Here is a 27,297-nt window from a genome sequence, read left to right on the forward strand (position 1 = left end):
CTCATCTGGTGTTCAGTGCTTGGCTATGTCGTAGTGGGGTGCTTGTTTTTGCAAAGCCTTTTGTCATGTGTGTGTGAAACTGTGTTCATTTCTAGAAGCTGGAGTTACATAAAATATAAATAAATAATAAAATAAAAAAACCCTCTATGAAGAGAAAGTAAAATAGTAAACATCTCCTGAATGATAATGCTTTGGCAGTTTTATCCAAGGCGACTTACAGGGGTTACAGGGCAGTACAGGGTTACAATGCAAAATTAATATTTAAATAGTGTAGTTTTACAGTAAGTGCAAATAATATTAATAAAATACTATATGAAATAGGATGCAAGAAGTTAGGATTACAACACGCCATATCTACAATGGCATATTAGTAGTGCAATAGTGCAAGAATAGTGCATCAGCTGAGGATCCAGTAACATGGTGTATAGTAGGAGGGGTAGATCAAGACATCTACAAGGCAGTCTAACAGCTGGGTCTTGAGGAGGTGGCAGAAGGCAGTGAGAGACGGAGCAGTCCTGAAGTTCTCTTTTAGCTGGTTCCACCACCGAGGGGCTAGGGAAGAGAAGGAGTGGGTACGGGAGGATGGAGAGGGGGTGTAGGGAGACGCAAGGGATTGGAGGTAGGAGGGGGCAGTGTGGTGAAGAGAGTGGTAGGCAAGAACAAGGGTCTTGAACTGAATACAAGCAGAGCTAGGTACCCAATGGAGGGTGCGAAGCAGCACATGAGAGTAGCGAAGGGAGAATACAAGACGAGCTGCAGAATTTTGAATGAGCCGAAGGGGGCGGATAGCCATAGCAGGGAGACCAGCAAGGAGGGAGTTACAGCAGACCAATCTGGAGAGCACAAGAGCTTGGACCAGGAGTGGAGTGCAAGTAGTAGTGAGAAAAGGACAGATGCGGTAGAGGTTGCTAAGAAAGAAGCGGCAAGTGTGTGTCAGGAAAGAGATGTGTTGAGAGAAGGATCCATCCAGAGGAAAAAATGCAAATCCAGATGTTGCCTGAGTAGAACTGGCATTAAAGGGGTTAACCTTGAAGTGTTAGACAGGCTTGTTAATGACATATCATGTCCCACATGTGGGATAGTTGCTATCTATCAACACTGTCTGTATCCATACCAATTACCAGAGCTTTCCACTGTGTGGTAATTACAAGTGTAGGTCAGGTCTGTTCAGATCTGCACACTGCTGTCTAACTCTCGCCTGAAAGATACTTCCTCGCCTTTTGAACTTAGCAAGCCAGCTGCATCAAAGGCAACTGTCCATGCAGTTACATAACTAATAATATACACAGCAAACAGGCTTTGCTTTCTGCTCCAGTAATGGCATGCAAAGTGTGCTTATTATTGCTCTGCAACGGGAGTCATCTTTCCATCCCTGCTGCAGACAAGGAGGTCACCCTTACACACTTTCAACACATGGAGGAGGTCAACGTCTCTGGACCAAACGAACACAGCATTTGATCCGGAGACCTGACTTTAATTCACTTTTAGCTGCGGGGAAGAAAAGCAAAGATGCTTCATTTTTATTTCTTTATCGATAATGGTCATCTATAATACTTTGTTTCCCCCAGGTTAAAAATGTATCATATTGGTTATTTTCAGTCATGTCCCCAAAACAGATTTTATAGAAGGTTGGGAATGAGCCCCCAAACCTTCACAATGATGTTTCATTTATATCACAAGTACCCCAAACCCTCACAATGATGTTTCATTTATATCCAAGCACCCCAAACCCTCACAATGATGCTTCATTTATATCACAAGCACCCCTGTTTTAATATGTTGATTGTCAAGGCTTGCACTGGCTGTGTCCAAAACTATGTATAATTTAGTTCCTTTTATTGTTAATAGAGTATTAGATTTTAATTGCTTTTAAAATACTGTGCAGGTTGCAGTCGCAAGTTTATATTTGTAGTAAGTTGTGTGACAAAACTAAGTAGGCTTTGTGTGATTCGGAGCCCAAGCCACAGTATTGAATACAATTCCCTGTGCTTCAGCTGCAGTGTGCACTCACACCTCAGGTCTTATTAAAGTCATGTTTCAGTCGTCCTGGCTTTTAAAACCCTGAGAAGGCAGCCAGCAACCAAATGAGAAAAAAACAGATCCCTCTATTTGATGCTTTTAGGTTGTGTGTGTGTGTGGGGGGGGGGGGGTTGTATAAATGTTGGATTATATATAGCTTTAAAATGATGAAATCAAGTTATTGTACTGGTGATAGTTTCCACAAGGGGGTGCCGGTTTCAGCAAAAACGTTTACTGTAGAAGCTGGCCACATCCTAACTGAAATTGTGCTCCTAGTATAAAAATCCTGGTACCTGTATCTGCAGGCATCTTGCTTTCTGTGAGGGTCGTTTTTTGTAATAATTAAAAATTCCTTTTCAAAGAATAGAAAGGGCGGGTATGTTTTTGGGCCAGCTTTACTGTTTTCGCAGGCAGCTTGCAAACCATTTGATTGATCAGGTTCAGACTTGGGTAAGCTGCTGAAGGCTTCTGATTTAGCGTAGGAAAACATGTACCCAATATCTGGCGCTTTGTGTGGGCATGATGTGTGTAATGTGTTACTGTTCACATGGCTTGGGGATATCTATTAGTTTTAAACTGTTTGAGAGACATAGAGACCCCGTGAGAGTGTAGATGTTGATAACTTCTTTGCATGATTGTGAATCTCTTAAATGACCCATGCAGTACATACAGTAATGCCAGCCTTTCCTTTCCATTTCCTTTTGTATCCGCAGAAGAGTTGCGGAGATGCAGCTGGTCCGGCATCCCAAGAGAATTCCGCCCAATTACATGGAGGTTACTGTCGGTAAGTGTATCTCAGACTCCTGCACTCGCTCCTCCCAGAGTCCACTGTGGCATTTTTAGCTGATAAAGGACTCATGTCCGAAACATCCTAAATACTTGTGTTTGTTGTACTTTTGTGCACCTTTTATATATAATATATAATGTGTGTTTTATATTGGTGTGCTTTGCATTTAAATATTCTATTTTTTTATACATACATACATACTAGGAGTGCAGAGATACACCAAGGTCACGATACGATATGTATCATGATACTTATGAAAAACTCATCTCTGCTTGACGGACTTGAAAGTATTTCAGATCTCTACACAAATTCAGTTAAAAATCTATTCTGTGTATTTACTACTAAGTAGTATAGCACTTGTTTGAGTTTAAAGACAAAGCACTATTGTTTGATAATTATTGAAGTACAAAGTTTGTTCATGAGTTTCTTTAGAAAAAATGTCTTTCAGCATTAAGTTGTGATCTCTCTCTCTCTCTCTCTCTCTCTCTCTCTCTCTCTCTCTCTCTCTCTCTCTCTCTCTCTCTCTCTCTCTCTCTCTCTCTCTCTCTCTCTCTCTCTCTCTCTCTCTCTCTCTCTCTCTCTCTCTCTCTCTCTCTCTCTCTCTCTCTCTCGTGCTGTGAAAAGGTATTTGCCCCCTGTCTGATTTTTTGCATATTTTTGGCACTGAATGTTATCCGATCTTCAACCAAAACCTATTAGATACAAGGGACCATGAGTGAACAAATAACACAAAAATGTGATACATATTTCATTTATTTATTAAAAAAAGTATGCAACACCCAATGCCCCCGTGTGAAAAAGTAATCGCCCCCTTAGACTCAATAACTGGTTATGCCACCTTTAGCAGTAATAACTGCAACCAAACGCTTCCTGTACTTATTGATTAGTCTCTCACAGCGTCGTGGAGGAATTTTGGCCCACTCCTCCTTGCAGAACTGCTTCAACTCAATGACATTTGTGGGTTTTCGAGCATGAACTGCTCATTTCAGGTCCTGCCACAACATCTCAATGGGGTTTTGGTCAGGACTTTGACTAGGCCATTCCAAAACTTTAAATTTCTTGTTCTTCAACCATTCTGATGTAGACTTGCTTGTGTGTTTCGGATCATTGTCTTGCCGCATGACCCAGCTGCGCTTCAGCTTCAGCTCACGGAAGGATAGCTTGACATTCTCCTGTAGAATCCTCTGATACAGAGCAGAATTCATGGTTCCTTCAATGATGGCAAGGCGTCCAGGTCCTGATGCAGCAAAGCATCCCCAAACCATGACACTACCACCACCATGCTTGACTGTTGGTATGAGGTTCTTACTGTTGAATGCAGTGTTTGGTATTCGCCAGACATAACGGGGCCCATGTCGGCCAAAAAGTTCCACTTTTGACTCATCTGTCCATAGAACATTGTTCCAGAAATCTTGAGGATCATCTAGGTGCTTTTTGGCAAACTTGAGACGAGCATTCATGTTCTTCTTAGTGAACAATGGTTTCTGCCTTGTTACTCTGCCACAAATCCCATTTTTGCCAGTGTCTTTCTGATGGTGGAGTCATGAACACTCACCTTAGCTGAGTCGAGAGAGGCCTGCAGATCCCTGGATATTGTTCTAGGGTTCTTTGTGACTTCTGGACGATTTTACGCCTTGCTCTTGGAGAGATTTTGGCAGGACGGCCACTCCTGGGAAGATACACTACTGTCCCAAACTTTCTCCATTTGGACAATATGGCTCTGACTGTGGTTCGGTGGAGCCCCAGAGCCTTAGAAATGGCTTTGCAACCCTTTCCAGACTGATAGGCATCAACAACTTTTTTCTGGAGGTCTTGATGTGCCTCTAGAACTTGTGTGCTGAAAACTTCAGTCTGATGGTAAGGGCCAAAGTTAGTCAGATTTATATTGGGCAGGGCTGGCCAAATCAGGCCTGGTTGTTAACCAAAGTACTCAAACAGCTGACCCTAATTATCCCTTTAATTGGGTTGAGTTAACTAGGGGGCGCTATTTCACACCTGAAGATTGCATGTTTGATTACCTTGCACACCAAACAAATGAAAAAAGCACCAAACTTTGTCATTCTTTTCTCTGAAACTCCCTCTGTATACTACAACCCACAAAAAAATCTGACCAAATACAATGTGAAAAATGTGCAAAAATGCAGAAAATCAAAAGCTCTGGTGCAACCAATTGCCTTCAGAAGTCACATAATTAGTTGAATGGAGTCCACCTGTGTGCAATTAAGTATCATAAGTGCCACATGATCTCAGATTAAATACACCTGTTTCTGTTTCCAGAGTTTGTTAGAGAGCATATCTAAACAAACAGCATCATGAAGACCAAGGAGCTATCAAAACAAGTCCGGGATAAAGTTCTGGAGAAGCACCAATCAGGGTTGGGTTATAAAATAATATCCCAAACTTTTAACATCCCCCGGAGCACCGTTAAATCCATTATTAAAAAATGGAAAGAATATGCGACCGCGACTCTGCCTAGAGAAGGCCGTCCACCAAAACTCAGTTACCAGGTAAGGAGGGCATTAGTCAGAGAAGCAACCAAGAGGCCAATGGTAACTCTGAAGGAGCTGGAGAGATCCACAGCTGAGATGGGTGAAACTGTCCATGGGACAACTATAACCCAGACGCTCCACAAAACTGGGCTTTATGGAAGAGTGGCGAGAAGAAAGCCATTGCTGAAAAAAACCCATATCAAATCCTGTTTGGATTTTGCCAAAAGGCATGTGGGAGACACATCTAACATGTGGAAAAAGGTTCTCTGGTCTGATGAGACCAAAATTGATCTTTTTGGCCTTAGCGCAAAATGCTATGTGTGGTGCAAAGCCAACACTGCTCATCACCCTGAGAACACCATCCCCACGGTGAAGCATGGTGGTGGCAGCATCATGTTATGGGGATGCTTTTCATCAGCAGGGACTGGGAAACTGGTCAGGATTGAGGGCAAAATGGATTGAGCCAAATACAGGGAAATTCTAGAGGAAAACCTGTTTCAGTCTGCAAGAGACCTGGGACTGGGGCAGAGGTTCACCTTCCAGCAGGACAATGACCCTAAACACACAGCCAAAGCTACACTCGAGTGGTTTAAAAACAAGAACCTGAATGTCTTAGAATGGCCGAGTCAAAGCCCAGACCTCAATCCGATTGAGAATCTGTGGCAAGACTTGAAAATTGCTGTTCACCAACGGTCCCCATCCAACTTGACAGAGCTTGAGCAATTTTGCCAAGAAGAATGGGCAACAATTGCAGGATCCAGATGTGCAAAGCTGTTAGAGACTTACCCAAAAAGACTCACAGCTGTAATTGCTACCAAAGGTGCTTCTACCAAGTATTGACTCAGGGAGGTGAATACTTATGCAACCAACAAATGTCTTTTTTTTTGTTTTAATTAACTTTTGTGTCACAATAAAGAAATATTTTGCACCTTCAAAGTGTTAAGTATGTTGTGTAAATCAAATGGTAAAAATCCCAATTAAATCCATTTTAATTCCAGGTTGTAACACGACAAAATATATATATATATATATAATATATATATATATATATATATAATATATATATACACACACACACACACAGTGGCTCTCAAGTATTCACCCCCTTGGACTTTATTGTGTTACAACATGGAATCAAAATTGATTTAATTAGGAGTTTTTGCCACTGATCAACACAAAAAAAGTCCATAATGTCAAAGTGAAAAATAAAATCTACAAATTGTTCTAAATTAATTACAAATACAAAACAGAAAAGAATTGATTGCATAAGTATTCACCCCCTTGAGTCAATATTTGGTAGAGGAATACAAAACAGAAAAGAATTGATTGCATAAGTATTCACCCCCTTGAGTCAATATTTGGTAGAGGCACCTTTGGCAGCAATTACAGCCATGAGTCTGTTTGGGTAAGTCTCTACCAGCTTTGCACATCTGGACACTGCAATTTTTCCCCATTCTGCTTTGCAAAATTGCTCAAGCTCCGTCAAGTTGGATGGGGACCTTTGGTGAACAGCAATTTTCAACTCTTTCCACATATTCTCAATTGGATTGAGGTCTGGGCTTTGACTGGGCCACTCCAGGACATTTGACCTTTTTGTTTTTAAGCCACTCCAGTGTGGCTTTGGCTGTATGTTTGGGGTCATTGTCCTGCTGGAAGATGAATCTTCTCCCAAGTCCTAGGTCTCTTGCAGACTAAAGCAGATTTTCCTCCAGGATTTCTCTGTACTTTGCTGCATCCATTTTGCCCTCTATCTTCACGAGCTTTCCAGGCCCTGATGCAGAGAAGCATCCCCATAGCACGATGCTGCCACCACCATGCTTCACGGTAGGGATGGTGTTCTCAGGATGATGTGCAGTTTTAGGCTTGCGCCAAACATAGCACTTAGCATTGAGGCCAAAAAGCTCTATTTTGGTCTCATCAGACCATAGAATCTTCTTCCACTTGGTCTCAGAGTCTCCCACATGCCTTCTGGCAAACTCTAGCTGAGATTTGATGTGAGTTTTTTTCAACAATGGCTTTCTTTTTGCCACTCTCCCATAAAGGCCAGTTTTGTGAAGCACCCGGGCTATTGTTGCCATATGCACCGTGTCTCCCAGCTCAGCCGTGGAAGACTGGAACTCCTGTAGAGTTGCCATAGGCCTCTTGGTGGCCTCCCTGACTAGTTCCCTTCTCGCCCGGGTACTCAGTTTTTGAGGACGGCCTGTTATAGACAGATTCACAATTGTGCCATATTCTCTCCATTTCTTAATAATGGACTTTACTGTGCTCCGGGGGATATTCAATGCCTTGGAAATGTTCTTATATCCTACCCCTGATTGGTGCTTTTGAAGAACCTTATTCCGGATTTGCTTTGAATGTTCCTTCGTCTCCATGATGTAGTTTTTGTTAGGAAATGTACTAACCAACTGTGGGACCTCCCAGAGACAGGTGTATTTAACCTGAAATCATGGGGCAGCAGTGTGGAGTAGTGGTTAGGGCTCTGGACTCTTGACCGGAGGTTGTGGGTTCAGTCCCCAGTGGGGGACACTGCTGTTGTACCCTTGAGCAAGGTACTTTACCTAGATTGCTCCAGTAATAACCAAACTGTATAAATGGGTAATTGTAATTGTATGTAAAAATAATGTGATATCTGTAAAATGTGAAATAATGTATAATGTGATATGTTGTAACAATTGTAAGTCGCCCTGGATAAGGGCGTCTGCTAAGAAATAAATAATAATAAATAAATAATAATGTGAAACACCTTAATTGCACACAGGTGGACTCCATTCAACTAATTATGTGACTTCTAAAGACAATTGGTTGCACCAGAGCTTATTTAGGTGTGTCATAGCAAAGGGGGTGAATACTTATGCAATCAATTATTTTCTGTTTTGTATTTGTAATTAATTTAGAACAATTTGTAGATTTTATTTTTCACTTTGACATTATGGACTTTTTTTGTGTTGATCAGTGGCAACAACTCCTAATTAAATCAATTTTGATTCCATGTTGTAACACAATAAAGTCCAAGGGGGTGAATACTTTTGAGAGCCACTGTGTGTGTGTGTGTGTATGTATATGTGTATATATATATATATATATATATATATATATATATATATATATATATATATATATATATATATATATATTAATCTCAGGTTGGGCCCTAAATGAATCAATGCTTATAGGGAAATGAGTAAATAGATTTAACTATTAACCGCAGTAACCTTCATCTTCTCAAACTGATCCACTGCTGCACTTTTCAGATCACAGCACAGTTCCTTGGCTTCACTTATGTGTAACACAAGCATTGCCCCATTATTTGCTGTTTGTTGTGTGCTTTGTTATGTTAACAGCCTCACTTTGGTGTGAAGACCTTGAGAAGTCTATCCTTTTATCTCAAGCTCAATATTCAATGAGATTGGTTTCTTTGCAGATCTCTCTCATGTACTCCAGGCTCGGCTGAAGCCGGCAGCCTTTTATGCTTGTTACACACTGATTCAATATAACAGAGAATGCAGAATACTGAGCTGCATGCAGCAGGTCCGTACAGCAGGGCTTTAATAGAGAAGACCATGCTTCCAGACTGTGTCTCCGCTGTGCAGCACAGGGCTGTAAGAGGCAATGTCACCGACTGCTTTGCAGACAGCTCCTGCCGGTTGGTTGATTTGGGCTGAAGTTGGCGAACTAGCTAAAAGGCTATAGTCAATGAAGCTGCTGTTGATATTCACAGTACAGTGCAGAAATTCATTTTGACTTACTTCCACACATCAGTATTTTTAGCTGAGAGTTATATTTTTTTGTTTTGTTTAAAACCACATTCAGAATAAGAAATTATAAAAAAAATAATTATCTCCACTTGTACAGACAGCTAAGGATGTTTCAAAAGCCACTCTCTGGACCTTCCATTTACATTGTCTATGGACATCATTCATTTAGGAATGCAGCCTGATGCGCAGAACCGTTCACCATAAAGACCGTCCCTTATTCGGAGGTTTGGATTCATACACATCCTAAGTGTATCTTTGTGTACAGTCAGGGAGGTTTTGAAGCACTGAATTGTGTTCCATGTGTTTCTTCTTGTTTGTTGTTGATTGACTGAGCGTCTGTGTGTTTTGTTGTCTGGGCGTTCTTTAAATTCTACTAAGGTAAGATTTCTCTCTCATTTTTGCAAGTGTCTCTTAATGCTTAGTCAGTAAACATGCCCTTACGCGTTGTAGAATTTCTGTCCCTAATTTAATGTTTTTTGTTTTGTTTTGACAAGTTTTTTCCGATTCGGTTAATATTGTATGTTTTAAATCTGCCAGCAACATTTTCAAATAAAGAGGATCCTTCTGTATTTGATTATCCCAAGTCTGGGTGAAGAGAATTTCAGCAATGCCAGCCAGCCAATCCTTCCATTCCTGCGCAGTAAACACACAATCTGAGCACATCATTTTTTCTTTTTATCTGCTCAATGCAACAAATGAGGTCTGTCTGTCTTTTCTTTGTCTCTTTCTGTCGTTTCTTTGTTTCTGTGGCAGGATGACAGAGGTTTGAGGCTCAGAGACAGTGGAAGGGGCAAAATAATGATCTTTATTAAACAAAAATAATCAAATAAATAGGCACAAGGGCCCAAACAAAAGGTTTAAACAAAATACAGAAATGTAGGCTGGGTATTAGCCTTCACTACAGTTTCTTTACCAAAAAAACTAAACAGCACAGCACACCAACAAACAAAACTCACCCAAAAACTCCTCTACACAAAGGGTTTCACCTGCCTTTTATAGTCTGTGGCTGGAGCCCATTTAACTAATAATTAACAATTAAACACTTAAAGCTCCAGCCACATTTTCACATGTATTTTACAGGGAGGAATTTAACCCCCTCCCTGCCAATCCAAAACAAACAAGAATTCTAAGAAAAACAACAGTAAAAATAACAATAATAAACACAAATTATAGGAGCGAGCTGGCACCCCATTACATTTCCCCCCACCTTGTGCGTAGCACACTTGGCCCCAACGGCCACCTCCCCCCTTTGTCCCAAAGTCCTGGACGAGGGAAGCAAGTGGCCCATGGGGGCGGCCATGGTGGGAGGTCTCCTCACCTCCCCCCCCCTTCTTCGTGGCTGGCAGCTCCCCTTTGTGAGGCTCCGGCCACAGTACTTCCTGCTGCCATTCAGGACTGGCAGCGACCCCAGGAGAAGCAGGACCCTCGGAAGGCGACGACGGCAGCGGACCCTCGGGAGGCGACGGCGGCAGCCGACCCTCGGGAGGTAAGCTCGGGAGGGGAGCCCCTGGCCATGAAGACGGCAGCGGGAGCTCCACTTCTCCCTCGTACTCTGCAAACGGTGGCTGCCAAGGCGATGCAGAGCAGCAGGCAACCCCAGGCGAAGCAGGACCCTCGGCGACCCCAGGCGAAGCAGGACCTTCGGTGACCCTAGGAGGAACAAAAGCAGAGCAGCAGGCAACCCCAGGCGATGCGAGGCAGGCATCCTTGGGCATGGCCAACATTGCAGGAACCTCCGGCCAGGGTGGCAGTAGCCAGAGTTCCTCTTCCCTGTTGGCAGCAGGAGGTAGAGCCCGCTCCAGCTGGTGGCGGACGCGGGAACAGCAGCTCGTCTCCCTCTGATGGCGGAGGCGGGAACAGCAGCTCATCTCCCTCTGATGGCGGAGGCGAGAACAGCAGCTCGTCTCCCTCTGGTGGCGGAGGCGGGAACGGCGACGCTGGTCCTTCCGGCGACGCTGGACCCTCTGGACCCCCTGGCGACGCGGGACCCCCTGGCCCCTCTGGACCCTCTGGCAGCGCGGGACCCTCTGGACCCCCTGGTGGCGCTGGACCCTCTGGCGACGGCAGACCAGCAGCGACCCCAGGCGACGGCGAACCAGCATCCCTAGGAGAAAGCACACTGAGAGATTCTCTAGACGATGCAAACAGGCAGGCAACCCCAGGCGATGCGGACAGGCAGGCATCCTTGGGCGGTGCTGTGCCTCTTAGCCGCCAGGCAGTTTGTCCCTGCGCTCCCTTCAGCAGCCGGTACAGAGGTTGGGAGGGACCTCCAGCATCTTCTGCTGACGGTGGAGGGAGAGACAGCGCCCGCTGTTCCCCCTCTGCTGGCGGTGGAGGGAGAGACAGCTCCGGCTGTTCCCCCTCTGCTGGCGGTGGAGGGAGAGACAGCGCCGGCTGTTCCCCCTCTGCTGGCGGTGGAGGGAGAGACAGCTCCGGCTCCTCCCGCTCGGGCCGTGGATGCACCGACTCCTCCCGCTCGGGCTCCCCCCTCTCGGGCTGCGGACATTCGGGCTCCCCCCTCTCGGGCTGCGGACGTTCGCGCTCCCCCCTCTCGGGCTGCGGACGTTCGGGCTCCCCCCTCTTGGGCTGCGGACGTTCGGGCTCCCCCCTCTCGGGCTGCGGACGTTCGGGCTCCCCCCTCTCGGGCTGCGGACGTTCGGGCTCCCCCCTCTCGGGCTGCGGACGTTCGGGCTCCCCCCTCTCGGGCTGCGGACGTTCGGGCTCCCCCCTCTCGGGCTGCGGACGTTCGGGCTCCCCCCTCTCGGGCTGCGGACGTTCGGGCTCCTCCCTCTCGGGCGACGGCAGCGGCTCCCCCTCTCTGGGCGACGGCAGCGGCTCGCCCACTCTGTGCGACGGCAGCGGCTCCACCCCCTTTTCTTCAAGGAGGGGGATCTCCCCCATGTCTATCGCCAGGTATGCCAGGACCATGACGGCTATCTCCTGGAGGGACCCCGGGTGGTGCTCTCTCTCCCACTCCTCCCACCTCGATGCCACAGCATGCTGAGGGCTGTGGGGAGGTCGTGGAAGAGGTCCGCTTCGGGGTGCACCAACCACTCCCAGATCTCCCATGATGGTGGTGAAGGCGGTGTTGGTGGGGTGGCTGCCGAGGACGGGGTTGGTAGCTGCTCCTGGTCCAGGTTGTAGGGGCATCCTGCCCAGCTGTGGCCATCCAGCTCACAGCGCCCACACCAGTCAGCTGGTGGCCCATCCGGACAGGACCTCCACCGGTGGTCCTCCTTCCCGCACCAGGAGCACCACAGGAACAAGCTCGCTGGGTCCTCCCACAGGATTTGGGTGGGTGGTGGCGGCCGCTGCTGCTGCTGCTTTCTTCGCTGCCTTTGGTTTTTCCCCATTCTGCGCACCGCCAAAAAAAAAACCTCAAAAAATTCAAAAAAATTCATAATTTTTTTTAAAAAACTGCTCTGAGCCTCTAGGTGGCGCTATCCCACTCTAACACCACGTGTGGCAGGATGACAGAGGTTTGAGGCTCAGAGACAGTGGAAGGGGCAAAATAATGATCTTTATTAAACAAAAATAATCAAATAAATAGGCACAAGGGCCCAAACAAAAGGTTTAAACAAAATACAGAAATGTAGGCTGGGTATTAGCCTTCACTACAGTTTCTTTACCAAAAAAACTAAACAGCACAGCACACCAACAAACAAAACTCACCCAAAAACTCCTCTACACAAAGGGTTTCACCTGCCTTTTATAGTCTGTGGCTGGAGCCCATTTAACTAATAATTAACAATTAAACACTTAAAGCTCCAGCCACATTCTCACCTGTATTTTACAGGGTGGAATTTAACCTCCTCCCTGCCAATCCAAAACAAACAAGAATTCTAAGAAAAACAACAGTAAAAATAACAATAATAAACACAAATTATAGGAGCGAGCTGGCACCCCATTACAGTCTCTTTCTGTCGTTTCTTTGTCTCTGTCGTTTCTTTGTCTCTTTCTGTCTGTCCTTTCTTTTCTTTGTCTCTTTCTTAATATTGTGCAATGCTTGAAAACCGAACTTCAGCCTGGTTCAATATCAAGTCCAGCTGGATTGCTGTCCAGCCTGGTTCCTGATCTCCTCTTCAATGAAGGCACACAATATTAAACATTTATATTTAGCATTTCTGCAGTGATGAGGTCTCCTGCATGTTACATAAGAAACATAAGCTGTGGCTTGGGTCATTTTGACATTAATAATACAAACGGATACATGCGGTTTTGATTGTCAGTCGATATACATATGTCTTGCCGTAGTTAAATTTTGAATATGGGCCAGATATATTACAAGTGGCACTTTGCAACAGTAAACCATAGCAGTTCAGCTGTTTGACTAAATGACTGCGCTTTGCCAGAAGCATGTTTATTGATCCTGTGCCTTCAGTGCCAATTTGCGCTGTGTGTTCTTTTTAGAGAACTAAATGTTGTTTAATTAACGTAAAGCACATGTCTGGTCTCATTATTTCTCATTCTTTTGAACCAGAATAACATTGGATCTGATTCACCAGAGATGACTATTTGTATTATCTTCTCTGTGCACAGTATGCATTAGTTCACTCACTCACTCACGCAATCTCTGTATCTCGCACGCGCATGCAGGTCTATGCAAACATGCAGCATGAGGATTCAAGCATGCTCTGTATTGTGCATCGCAGTAGCAGTATTGTTGGCTTGAGAGGTCCTCTGTTCTCAATTACTGACGCTGTCAGTAACCTCTGTACAGCTGTCACTCATGAGGGCATTGTCTGATTGCAATTAAACTCCTTTTGTTCAATCGACACTTAAAGAAGTTCTGCCTGCTTGTTAACTACTGGGTTCAGATGTAGTGCAAGTGGCCTTAATATCTTCACAGTGCTGAATCAGAGGGCATGCGTTTGATTTAATATCTTCATGGTACTGAATCGGAGGGCATACGTTTGGTTAATATCTTCACGGTACTGAATCGGAGGGCATGCGTTTGATTTCTCTGGTGCTGGGGGACATCTGAATCCAAACTTTTGTTAGCTTTTTTATTTGTTGTTATTGGTCCAGAATTTCTGTCCTGAAGGTACATCCAAGAGGTGCATGTTGATCAAGCTTGGCCTGCCCTCAGTTATACAGCAGCCTTGGGGATAGCAAACCAGTGATATTTTGAGCAGTTTGCTGAGAAAAGAAAAACAAAATACAATAATGGGTTCAGCTCTCGTTGTTGCCCACCATCTGGATGAAATCACTGAAGTAGTTTATTTCCATGGTTAACATCCTATCTGTGGAAATGTGTGATTTCTGCTGATGGAGAGCCTCCATGCTGCTACTTGTTTCTGGTATTACATTTGAATCGGAGACAGTGGGGGCTACTCTTGCCTGTCCCTGTATGGGTATTACTCATTCTTTCTGACTCATACTTCTACCATGTTCTCTGAGTGTTAATTGTCACGATCTCAAGATGTAACATGAGAGCAAGGTTTCTGGCTAATCTTTGGAACAAATGACTAAACAGCCAGTAGGCACATGGTTCTGAGACTCAGCAATAGAACTAAGAAAGGTTACAAACAAAGGGAGGCCTTGCAGCCCATCTTGCTTGTTTGGTTGTAGTAGCTTATTGATCCCAGAATCTCATCAGGCAGCTTCTTGAAGGATCCCAGGGTGTCAGCCTTAACAACATTACTGGGGAGTTGGTCCAGACCCTCAATTCTCTGTGTAAAAAAAGTGCCTCCTATTTTCTGTTCTGAATGCCTCTTTGTCTAATCTCCATTTGTGACCCCTGGTCCTTGTTTCTTTTTTCAGGTTGAAAAAGTCCCCTGGGTCGAAATAAACTCCTAGTTCTTTTTCATAGATTCCTTCTTCAATTTCAGTATCTCCCATATGATATTTATTATGCACATTTTTATTGCCTGCATGCAGTACCTTACACTTTTCTCTGCATGCATTTCCTTGAATCCCTACTGCGTTCAGTTTGAGAATGAATCTTTTATGCAGGACTTTGTCACAAGCTTTCTGGAAATCTAAATTCCAGCATGTTATATGCTTTGCAGTTATCCATTGTCAATATTACATCCTCAAAAATCAACCAGGTTAGTTAGACACGATCTCCCTTTCCTAAAATCATGCAGACTGTCTCCCAGGATACTGTTACCATATTGGTAATTTTCCATTTTGGATCTTATTATAGTTTCCATATATTTACATATAATAGAAGTCAGGCTTATTTGTCTGTAGTTGCCTGGTTCGGGTTTGTCTCCCTTTTTGTGGATCGGTATTACATTTGCAATTCTCCAGTCTGTCAGTACAACCCCTGCGATTAGATTCACAGCTAGGCTGCTCGCTGTGTGAGTGCTAGAATGGGTAAGGGACAAGGCCTTTCGGACATGAACATTATAATTCATACAACTCAGTGTGGGGCTGTTTTTTTCTAAGTTGTAAACTACAGGGGACTAGAACTAGAACCAATCAACTGAGAAGTTTAATACAAGGTCGAATTAGGCATCTGTTCCATTCCCATTTTGGAACATTTAAACAAAGCAAAAAAATATGTTTTCAATAAGAGGTTGTAGAGCAGTCCCCTGAGCATCTGAAATGCAACAAGAAGCTGCAGAAGGAGCATTTGAATGAGCATGGACAGAACCTCTGAGCTGTGGAATCAGTACCAGTTCTGCAGAGTCAGGGCTCTATCTTTAGATTTTTAAATACTGGCCCCATATCCACGGAGCTTCTGTTTTTACTGGCCCGGATGCAATTTTATCTGGCCCAATATATTTCTATATTTTTTCATGATGGTTTTTTATTTTCTGTATGTTTCTCACTGTATATGGTAACCAAAGAGAGCCCACGTCTCAAAAGAAAGTGGCTAAACGAAGCCTTTCAATATTTGTTACTTAACATTTAACATGCACACATTTGTGTGCTTGTCAGAAAATGAAAATACTATTAAGATTTGAAAATGTATGTGTACAAATGATTTTTTTCACAAGCAAACATGCAACCAAGCTGTTACCATATGGTCACAGCAACGCTAAAACTGAATTAAAATAATCCTAATTAGGGGTCAGTGTAGTCGAATACACGATTACACAAAAAATAAAATATTTGAATAGCATATTACATATTCAAGTACTCAAAAAAGCCTTTTACATGAGCTACTAGTAGAAATGTGTCATTAATTTTTTAATGCTGACGCTTAACAGGTTGTCAGTCTTAAACTCGTTATTTGCATATTATATGGCAGGACCCTAATTAATTATGCAATGCTTGTAATAGAAACATTCTACAGTAATCTTATTCAGTTTGAAATTGTTGCCAATTTTATTGCCTTGTTTTTTGCTAATGTTAACAGATCCTTGCTTGAGTTCCTCTGTAATGACTGTACACAGCAGCTTCTGCAGCTGTTGCTAGCCAGTCGTGAAACAGCTTCTGGGAGCATGGCACCGGCAAACTTTGAATGTGTGAACTGAAATAAAATAATGTATATAGCAAGTGCTAAAAGAAGTACTCCAAACTTGGGTAACATTGAAATTAGACAGGTATTTTAACGTTATGATGAATATAAAGACATACTAAATGTTAAGCAGAACAACGCAGTGACTAATAAGAAAAGGCAAGATACTTGGAGTTGGAAAGGAGTTATTTTTTTTAACTCTGGACTGCAGTTCAGTGTAAAACATCTACTGTTGACTTTCTGTGAATGGATGGAGTAACGCCAATATTTGCACTGACCATTAAAATTACAACCAGCTATCCTTGTTTTGAATTATTTACAGGTTATTGAATAAACAAAGTAACTTGACTTCATTTCATCTGATGTCAGTACTTGATGGCTAGTTATAATAGTAATGTTAAACTATTGTAATGTTGGAATGTATTTTCTATTGTTTTGGCCAGGTTTCAATATTTACACTTAAGATTTTTTTATAAATATTATTTGTTAGAATTAAACAGATGTAGAATATTTAGGTTGCTATATGATGTTGTGTTATTTTATTCTGAATACACTACAGCAAAACATTATCTGGTGGTTTGTGCTACTGTTTCTTTAATTGGAAGAGATCCGCGCTGTGACGTTGCTGCTCATTGAGTTCTGTATTTTAATTCCGTAAACAAAAGGAAAAGCTTGTGCCTAAGGAAATAGGGTATTGAACGAAGAAATCTCATCTTGGACATTATTTGTACACTTTGTGAACCCAGCTAAACTTTACCGGCTTACACTGTTATGGTGTCTGCTTGTACACATGCATTTGCCTTTTATTCTTGGGAGCGTAAGGGACCAGAGTTCAGGTAATCAAATACACAAAAATGTTGCACCCTGTGTATTCAAATAGGAAACTAATCCTAATAATAAATGCTATTAAAACAATATTCATAATACAAAATAACAACAATCCTTCTCAGAGCGTTGTCGCTTGTGTAGCCTCTCCCAGGTCAGCTCAAATCTTGCTGAGTGATACCAACGAGTCCTGGGAAGATTGTGAAAGGCATTTTTGACCTGAACACATCGGATCCCACATCAAAAAGGTAGTCACTTCGATCGCTTATCTGGGTGTTGATTGGGGCATCTTACTGTGAGACTGGATATGATGTAAACGAAATGTTGAATTCACAACAAATAAAGCTGCTGTTTTATCTGCAAGTCTGGGAAACTGACGCCAAACAAGTCAGAACATTTACTTTTTTTTCCCTGTCATAATGGAGCCAGATGAACTGGACCTGCAGCAAAGTGCAGAAATATAAAGTTACAGCAGACGTGTTAGCAAAGATTTAAATGAAAGGAAGATCTATTGACCGCAGGGACATCCCACTTCACTACAAAGCCATTTATCTGTTTTTTGTTCTCCCCCTCTCTCTATCTCTGGCTATGGCCTGACAGTGCATTGAACTGGATAAGCTGGTGGAGAAAGGCTGCACAGTGTTCTAATCTTGGACACCACACCTTTCGAAGTTTAATCAATAGAGAGTTTTAGAAGAGACAAATGATGGCTGGCATAGTATTCAGTTCAGAGAGCACAGAAACACCAGTCGCTTGAGGAGATGCTGGGATGAGGCTGAAGCCACAAGGGGGAAAGCATAGAATTGGTTAAGATGCATTGAAGCCGATCACAATATGGACAACAACAGAGGTACAAGCTTTTCAAGGTCATTGCCTTTCGATGGGATACTAAAAGAAAGACCAAGCTACAGTACATGGCATTCCTCACACCCTGTAGAAACGGACAATCTTCATGCATATTTACACCCCTCCCCCCCCCATATGAAAATTAAAGTGGTGATAGTGCCCAAGAAAAAAAAAAAACTTTTGTCAGATGTGTGTTTGAGTCTGTGATAGAGTCCTGCTATACTTGCCTCAGGCGATCGAGGAGAACACAGAAGAGACTGAGGTAGAGAGATTGACTTTGATACGCCGACACAGGCGTACAGGATTTAATCAATAAACATAAACAAAAAGTAAACAATAATGTCATGTGACGCTACCAGCGATGGTAGCGCACAGAGGACGATACAAGACTGTACAAACACTCAAATAAAACACAATACAACAAACTATAAATCAAAGGTGTCGTGAAAACGGCAGGCCTTGCAGCAGCCCCGATCACAGTGATCTCTATGTTTTTATACTAACGCTCTGCCGAGACACGCCCACCTGCCTGCTGGAACAGCTCATTGCTTTCAACTGCTGCTCCACACAGACAGGTAATCATCCCCAGCGGAGCGCCACAGCAGTTAAACAATTAATTCAATCAATTTACAACAAATAACGCAAAAAATATACAATAGAACTACATATTTCCTATGTGTAGGGCTTCCACCCTGCCACAGAGTCTCACTTGTTTTGTTCTTCGAAATGGTCATTTCTAAATTGAATAGATCGAGGCAGCAGTGTGGAGTAGTGGTTAGGGCTCTGGACTCCTGACCAGAGGGTTGTGGGTTCAATCCCCGGTGAGGGACACTGCTGTTGTACCCTTGAGCAAGGTACTTTACCTAGATTGCTCCAGTAAAAACCCAACTGTTTAAATGGGTAATTGTATGTAAAAATAATGTGATATCTGTATAATGTGAAATAATGTATAATGTGATATCTTGTAACAATTGTAAGTCACCCTGGATAAGGGGGTCTGCTAAGAAATAAATAATAATAATAACCATGCGCTTACATCAATGGTTAGGGTTTATTATATTCATGACATCAAAGGTTGTGGTTTATTCTATTTATTACATCAAAGGTTAGGGCTAGGGTTTATTATTTGTCACATCAAGGGTTAAGGTTTATTCCATTTATTACATCAAAGGCCCTGTTGAGGGGTGAAAGTACTGAAGATACATCGGAGAACTAAGTTTCTAAACAATCAACTTTTTCTTGAATTCCTCTATTAAATAGCACAAGTCCTTTGGAAGATGCTACAGAATAGCTAGTTAAACCCTAAAGAGAGAGAATAGAGGAAATGAACTCCAACATGATTATTCACACCAGCTATTTCACTTCTGCTTAGCATTACAGAGCAGACAGATTTTTTTGTTTTCAGTTGCCCTGTAGTTTCCATGTGGAAGGTAGCAGTTGCGAGGCTGTCAGCAGTGTTTTTAGGTGAATTCAGGCACACGTGCTGAGTAAGAAGCCCATATCCCGGGAATCTTTTTATTTTTATTATTTGTATCTTTTTGTTAATTAAAAGTGTTATAGATTTAGCTATTCAGGCACTTTCCGGCGGATCAATACTTTGTTGGAGTCGGGCTTTCTTTGTAATCTTTACCTGGAGAAGCAGGGCTGTCAGGAGACAGGTGATTTATCAGAACCCTGGCCTGGCTCTAAATGGGCAGATCTTTGTCAATATGAGCAACTCATCATTCTCTTTAATCTCAGCGTTGTCAGAAAAGGAGAGTGTCTTACTAGGGGAAATTTACAGGGAACAGAATAATGTGAGAATCTCCTGCAAGGGGCTGGAATTCTGTTTGTGATTGCAGCAGAACTGAGAGTGTTGAATTCAACAAACACTCCTAAAAGATGGGGAACATACTGTATATACCTATGAAGAAATACAATGTATTTTATTGCATTTTAATAACACTGTACTGTGTTCTATCAACTGTTTGTTACACAAAACACATTACATATGGCCTGTGTGGAGTGTTAATGGGACAGACAATATATTTCAATTGTATTACAAATGATGCAGTTTTGCAGTACACTTATACCCTGTTTACACTAGCCACTTTTAAGCCGGCTCTGAGACAGCTTAGGTATTTTTTTTGTAGTGTAAACACAGCCATGCCAGGTCCAGCCATCCTAAAAGTGGCCTGCTCCAAAGAGGGCTCTGCGATGGCTTTGCTCTGTTTCTTGCTCCACTGTGAACGTAGTGCTCCCTGAGACCGCCCGCCCCCATTGTCAGCGACAAACAAGCACAGACAACAGCAACAGGATGTTGCGATTTGATACTTGGACAACAACCAAAAAAGATCTTTGACAGAACGCTGAGAGACAGAGGCAGAGGATTTAAAAATACAAACTGCTATAAAGTGAACAGTCATGTAATAATTCATGTGGGATAACTTAAACAAGCCAGTTGCCACAAAACGTTATTTTTCTCAGATATGTGCAAACGTAACCTGTGATCGTATTTTGATACGTATCATTTTAGAAAATGTTTGGTTTTGTGGGTACCTTACAAATCGTTACAGTAAAGTAGCTAAGAAAATGAAAGGTTTCCTTCACGGGGTGAATACAGTCCTTTGTTTAAAGGTAACATGCCATTAGACCCGCGCAAAGCGCTTGTTTAAATTAGATGCGTCCCGGCACTACCAATTATACAGCTTGAAAAATAAAGCTGCAAGCTTGTGGAAGTTTCATCAATTTAAATGTATAGGCTTTATTTTGTATCATCGTAAGTGTATCATCGTAAGTGCCATGATGTGAATAGGGTTAGGGTATGTGTACCTTTTAAGCCCACCAAAATCTAAGTTGAGACATTTTAAAGATATAATTCACTGGTTTCTGGAAGAGAAGTGATGAGAAAATGAAAGATTAATCTCTCATGTGAAGTTATATTACTCCATTTTTAAAAAAATAAAGCTATATTAGTGAAAATGTGAAAAGTCCCGAGTGGGCTTAATGGGTACCTGATGTACCATTTAAGCCCATGTATGTTCCAAATAAGCCCACTACATGCTTTGGGTCAATAAATCTATTTTAATTAATTAATAGGTCTAAAACATTAAAAAGTCTATTGAATACATTTCCTTCACAGGAAAACAGTGTTAGCTGTTAAAATCAATTCATAAAAGTAATTTCAATTCATCATGCAAGCAGCCTAAACCATTTCAGATGGTCATCATACAAAACACAGGTTTGCAACATCTTATAAAATGTTAGTGTAGTCCAAACCAGTGAAAAAGAACAAGGTTAATCTATCATTTAGAATACAGTCATTCTTTATCATTTGCACTACAGCATCTCTGCTTTTGTGGCAGCTTTTATTAGCATTGACTTGCCATTCTAGGCTACATCTTGACTTTAAGCATATTTCTGTAGTGACTTTCAATCTCATGATGGTTCTTCAAGCGGAATGGTCCAGCACCCTCCAGTTCTGCCTTACAGAGTATGAATCTTCTCTCCACATCTTCAATTTTGTCCCTTGGAGGCATAAAATATGTGTTGTCTGGCCCTCTGTTAAGAAACTTCATAACATATCTTTCTCCCTCAGGGGGTGTGGACTCATTAATGGATCTTCCAATGTAGTAAGCTGCAGGTGATGTAAACATTACAGTATAGTATACATCTTTTTTGATGGTGAAGGGGGGATTGCCATGTGATTTTGCATCTTCATTGCTGCCATCCTCAGTTGGTTCAACTGGTTTTGGCGCATCTCCTTTTTTCTGTGTTGTCGTCTTTCCTTTCTTGACCTCTTTTTCTTATTTCTTGCCATTCTCTTCTTTTTATTTTCAGCAAGCCTGGCCATGGCTTGAGCAGATGTCAGTGATTCCCCATATTTAAGGGTTGTGATTCTCTGCTTCTTGATGTTTTCTTTATTGCGTGGTGTGATTCGTTTTAGAAAGAAATCCTTGATGGTGTCTTTGTCAATGGCAGACGAGCTTGAGTGTGCTGAAGTTGATGGCTGGGGTGCTGACATTTGCTCATGTGGATGACTTGCCACTTCAATGTTAGTAATGTTTAGAAAGTTGGAACCAGGGATGGTTTCTACACTCAGAATGATCTGGGACATGGATTCCTCATTGGCAGCTGACTGCAAGGGTAATGAACATGATTGTGCTGGGGGAGACACAACTAAGGTGTCAGGTGTGCCTCTCCCTGGCATGGCTTTGAGAAGGGGCAATTGTATGGTAAGATCCTCCAGTGAATCAGCGTTGCCAGCAGCCACTTCAGTGTATGGTGTGTAACTCTCCGTCACCTCGCTGCTCACTCGATCAGGGTTCAAGGGATAAATCCCGGTGTTCCCAAAGCCACTCTTCAGGTTCTCGGACTTCATAGCTGTCTCCAAGACATCACTCAACTTCGAAGGAAAATCTTCTTTCCTGATTTTGTCCCTGGAGACTCGTGAGTGACATCGTAGTTTCTTTCTCCACTGCCTCTTCACCTCCCCAAACACTGCCTTGTTCAAAGGTTGCAGAATGTGGGTGAGGTGAGAGGGGAGTCACAGGAGCACCACATTGTTTTCTTTTGCCATTTGAGCAATTCTCAGGGAGATGTGGGAGGCGTGGCCATCAAAAATGAGGATCCGTGGAGAGCTCATGTCAGACCATTTTGAGGATTCTTTCAAGAAGAGGTTTTGGAAGTAGTCCTCAAATAGTGCTCTCTCCATCCACCCATGATCAGACACCGCATACCTGGCCGATTAAGGACCATCCTTACACCAGGTGCTGTAAAGGTTTTTTCCTTTGTACACTACATAGGGGGGTAGGCTCTGGCCTGCAGCATTCCCAGTAATGCATACTGTGATTTGCTCTCTACCACTCCCTCCTGTGTTTTGGTAGACATTTTTCAACCCCTTAGGGGCTAGGACCTTCTCAGAGCTGGGGTCAGTCATAAAGCCTGTTTCATCCACATTATATATGTTTTGTGGTTTGTCATGCAGCTTTGTGTCATCCATTGCCTTTCCAAGCACTTGGTTGAACCAGTGGGCATGTACTGATGAGTCAGCAGATGCCTTGGCTCTTGCTTCTGGAAACTGCTCAGACTTTTGCACTGTAAGCTCTGGGTGGTCTCACATAAACCTCTCAAACCACTTCCGTCCAGGTCTCCCATTTGTGAATGGGGTCTCCATATCCTTAGTCTTCACATACTTCAACTAGATCTAAAAGATCTGATTTTGTGAAGCCCCAACCCCACTGGCAAAGGACCTACAAATGATAAAGAGGGAAAACTGGTAAATTTAAAACAAGGGCTTTAATCAATTCATATTTCTAATTGGTATTTAGTGCCTCATTTCCTTACACACTGCCTAACAACTGCCTTACTCCTATTCTTGTTTACCTAGGCTATATGGTTTAACTTAGCTTACTATAGGCTATCCTACCTGAAGACAGCCTGAAATCTCCCTCTCTGTCTCTGTACTAAGGTAGGTCTTATGTCCCTGATGTGCCTCAACCCTTATGTCATTCTTCACTCTCTGCCTCAAGGATTTCCTGTCCACTCCAAACTTCTTGGACAGTGCAGACAGGTTGCTAACTGTACCCTCTCGGTAATGTGCCTCTAACATGCGTGGGCACGAACTGTAGTTTCTTCGTACCTTAGCCATCTTAAAGCTGTAAAAATAACATTTTAGCTATTTTTTTAGATTAACTCTACATGTTTCCAATCAAAATATGATTATATTCTGTTAACATACATTTTATATACAGTCTATGTAAGTAGGCTTAAAAGGAGCGCACTGGGCTTAATTGGAACAGCAGCAGTTTTTGGTAAAAAAGACATTGTATAAAACTCTACCTATTATGTATTTAGAAACCAATTGTCTGGGCTATAAATAAATACTGTAGACTACAACATTATGCAAATTAATATTGATCATAATTTAATAAGTTAATCTTATTTTCATTTACATTCTACTCAGAGGCACTGTTTTTTGTGGCACTGTACCCTTTAAACCCACCTGAGAAAATTGTGAATTTTACAAAAACTATAGACATGTACAACTATTCAAGGTTAATTTAAGATTAATATAGGACAAAATGCTTTGGAAAATGCAAGCCAATAATACTTCTGATTTATTATATTGGTGTCGCTCACTACCTTATGTCACTAGCATGTTGACGGTGACATGTGGTACTATCGCTACCTCTCTAAAGCAATCTTTTGATTTAGCTGGAAACTATTATTAATATCATTGTTCTCAGTTTTACTATGCATATTTAAGAACATTAATCTCTTAAATTTACATTAAGTATTGGTACTTACCCCAAAAGAAACTCAAAAGATGTGAAAAAAGTGTTTTTCTGGGGGTCGCCTCCACAGCAAAGTTTTTTCTTCACTTTCAAAATGGCTACTAGGAAGTGACGGCACATGGTAAACCATATCTTAATAAACACACATCTCATTGGCTTAAAATAAAAACTGGTATAGAAAAACAAATGCATGCATTGGTGGAGAAATCAAGCAGCAGAACATATCATATTTTTTCTTTTTTATTTGAAGTCAAACATGGTAGTGGGCTTAATGGGTGCACTTACCCTACGAGACACAGTTTTCAGCCTTCATTTTTTGTCCCAGTCAGATACACTACACTTGTTAAATGATCCTGGCTTTGCTATTGTATTTCCTCTTTTTAAAAAACGGCATCACTGTGCTCAGCACATTAACACCAGAGACATTTATTAGGTTGTGTCAGCACAGTTCAAAATAAAATACACAATCTGATGCATTGTGGGTCAATTGCAGTGTACCAAACATAGTCCACTTGATGTATCTAACTGGTGGATTAAGGAAGTTTAGTCCACTTGATTGGACTAAAGGTAGTCCACCCGCTAATCCCGATTGCAGCGCACTAGAAGTTAATCATCACAGGTAGATCATCTGCTAAACCAGATTAAACAAGATCCCGTTTACAACGTACCAAATCAGATTCATGATGATCCTGTTCAAGTGGATTAACTCAGTACTGTGAAGGATAAGACTAACTTTAACTTAGTACGCTTGCTTGTCCTCAGCATTTACTGCTTAAAGTGAGACAGCTGCATTTTCCCCCTGAAATGATAAAACTTTATTCCATACATTTCTTATGCCTGTCACATTCTGTAAAGTATCGCGCAGTAAGGTAATAAATATATTTAAAATGTAACATTTTAAAATACACTTTTTATGCATGTACCTTACCAATACCGTTTTGTTTAACGCAATAAAATGTCATTTAATTTGCTTTAACTATAAAAAGCGAATTGGAGTAGTGGTTAGGGCTCTGGACTCTTGACCAGAGGGTCGTGGGTTCAATCCCAGGTGGGGGACACTGCTGCTGTACCCTTGAGCAAGGTTTACTTTACCTAGCTTGCTCCAGTAAAAACCCAACTGTATAAATGAGTAATTGTATGTAAAAATAATGTAATTGTATGTAAAAATAACGTGATATCTTGTAACAATTGTAAGTCGCCCTGGATAAGGGCGTCTGCTAAGAAATTAATAATAATTGAACAGTTGTGTGCCTCTGCAGCAATGTCGGCAGCTAAAAATGCAAGTGTTATCTGCCAGTTTGAAATCTGCACAAAAAGACATGGCCTTACATTTATTTTGACTTAAATATGTTTGTGTGAATCACACTGGTGCAGGGATCTCTTTATATATTTATCTGACCCTGAATTCAGATTAACGGATTAGTAAAGAAGGGTTTATACAGCTAGGGCCAAAAGCTTTGCACACCTAGAATTTTAGGATTAAGACTTAATTTTGATATTTTATTTGTCATGTAATCAAATAAATTACAAAATGATATCGCAAAAGTCTACCGGAAGCCATAATAATAGCAAAGTATTTCATCTTAGATTTCGAAATGTCACCGTTTTTTACTTGTGGGCTGTGATGTGTAAATTAAACAGGATTGGTGGCACACATTTGGTTAAATATGACAGTGTCAAGAACAGACTGTCATTATTTCCAGAAGCAGTGTTTAATGGAATTTCCTTTTGGCATATAGTCTTGTGAGATATTAAACCTGGCTGAATAAACTCATATAATAACATGGAGCTGAAATCGATCATTAATACTACGGTATAGCTCGCAAGTCAAGCTACAAATAGAGCCTCTTTTTTTTGTTTTACATTATCTTCTCTTAATGTATGCAGCTATCCTCTCCAAAGACGTATGGAAATAATAGGTATAGTCCTATATCCCTGGCAGCCCTGTAGCACATATTTTGTATTTAAAAATGAAAAGTACTAAAACTGTTTTTTTTTTCTTCTTCTTTTCATATATATATATATATATATATATATATATATATATATAGGCTTTCAGAGTTAGGAATATTCAATGCAATATGTTACTTTTATGCAGAGCGAAAAGGCTGGGACAGTCAGATTAGGTTTTTTTTTTTTTTCACCTTGAACCGTGAACAGTAGAATGAGCACAGGTTAGAAAAAAAATGCATTTATGTGAATGCTAGATTCTAGATTTTTTTATTTTTTTTTTAAATAATGCTGGCTAAAAAAAAGAAATCTGTTTTAAAAGACAAATGTGCCTTCATAATGTGCAAGTTATTTAGTTGGTATGTGTTTCACATTAGAAAGCGGTTTCAGTTAATGGCACACCTGTAATAAAAGATAAAGGGTTAAAATGCAGACTACGTGCATCTCTTATAATTATGTATCGTGTAGTTAAGCGGTTTCTTGGGTTGCTTAGTAATGGTAGTAGCACAACGTGTGATTGTGCAGAAACTGGTTTTTACAAGAACTGCGTAGCCTGAATTCTGGGAGTTGTTTGCAGACCTCCTGGAGTTTACTCACGGACCACAGGTTGGGAACCACTGTTCTAATCTGATCGACTCTGTGCTGGTTCAGGTCTGCATTGTAAATGTAAACACACTATTATGGTTCCCCTCAGGAGTCTAAACCTTGAGTAAAATGTGATAGTTAGATGTCTATATTTATCTATTGCCAAATTAGCCCAGTGTTATTCATGTGTTCCGAATGATGAAAATACAGTTTTAAGGGGTTACTTGTCTCTTAACTGTCTCTTAACTAATGTATTTCTTTGCAGAATTGGAACATTCATTATTTTGGTTGTTATCTTAAGGGCTTTAGCTTTGTTGCTGATTTGCAACACAAACTCCAATCTACCTCAAATGTT

General features: G+C 41.8%; 1 protein-coding gene across 2 annotated transcripts in view; it reads left to right on the forward strand.

Moving 5' to 3' along the window:
- The window catches only part of LOC117964471 (TBC1 domain family member 22B-like), a 167,368-nt gene that overhangs the window by 27,579 nt on the left and 112,492 nt on the right, over positions 1-27,297 (forward strand). For both annotated transcript variants that reach the window (XM_034908012.2, XM_034908013.2), the window contains one exon: positions 2,733-2,803. In XM_034908012.2, the coding sequence (XP_034763903.2) occupies positions 2,733-2,803 (71 nt within the window). The remainder of the gene's footprint in view (positions 1-2,732; positions 2,804-27,297) is intronic.

The sequence above is a fragment of the Acipenser ruthenus genome, chromosome 29 (genome assembly GCF_902713425.1).
Source record: "Acipenser ruthenus chromosome 29, fAciRut3.2 maternal haplotype, whole genome shotgun sequence".
In the NCBI taxonomy this organism is placed as follows: Eukaryota; Metazoa; Chordata; class Actinopteri; order Acipenseriformes; family Acipenseridae; genus Acipenser; species Acipenser ruthenus.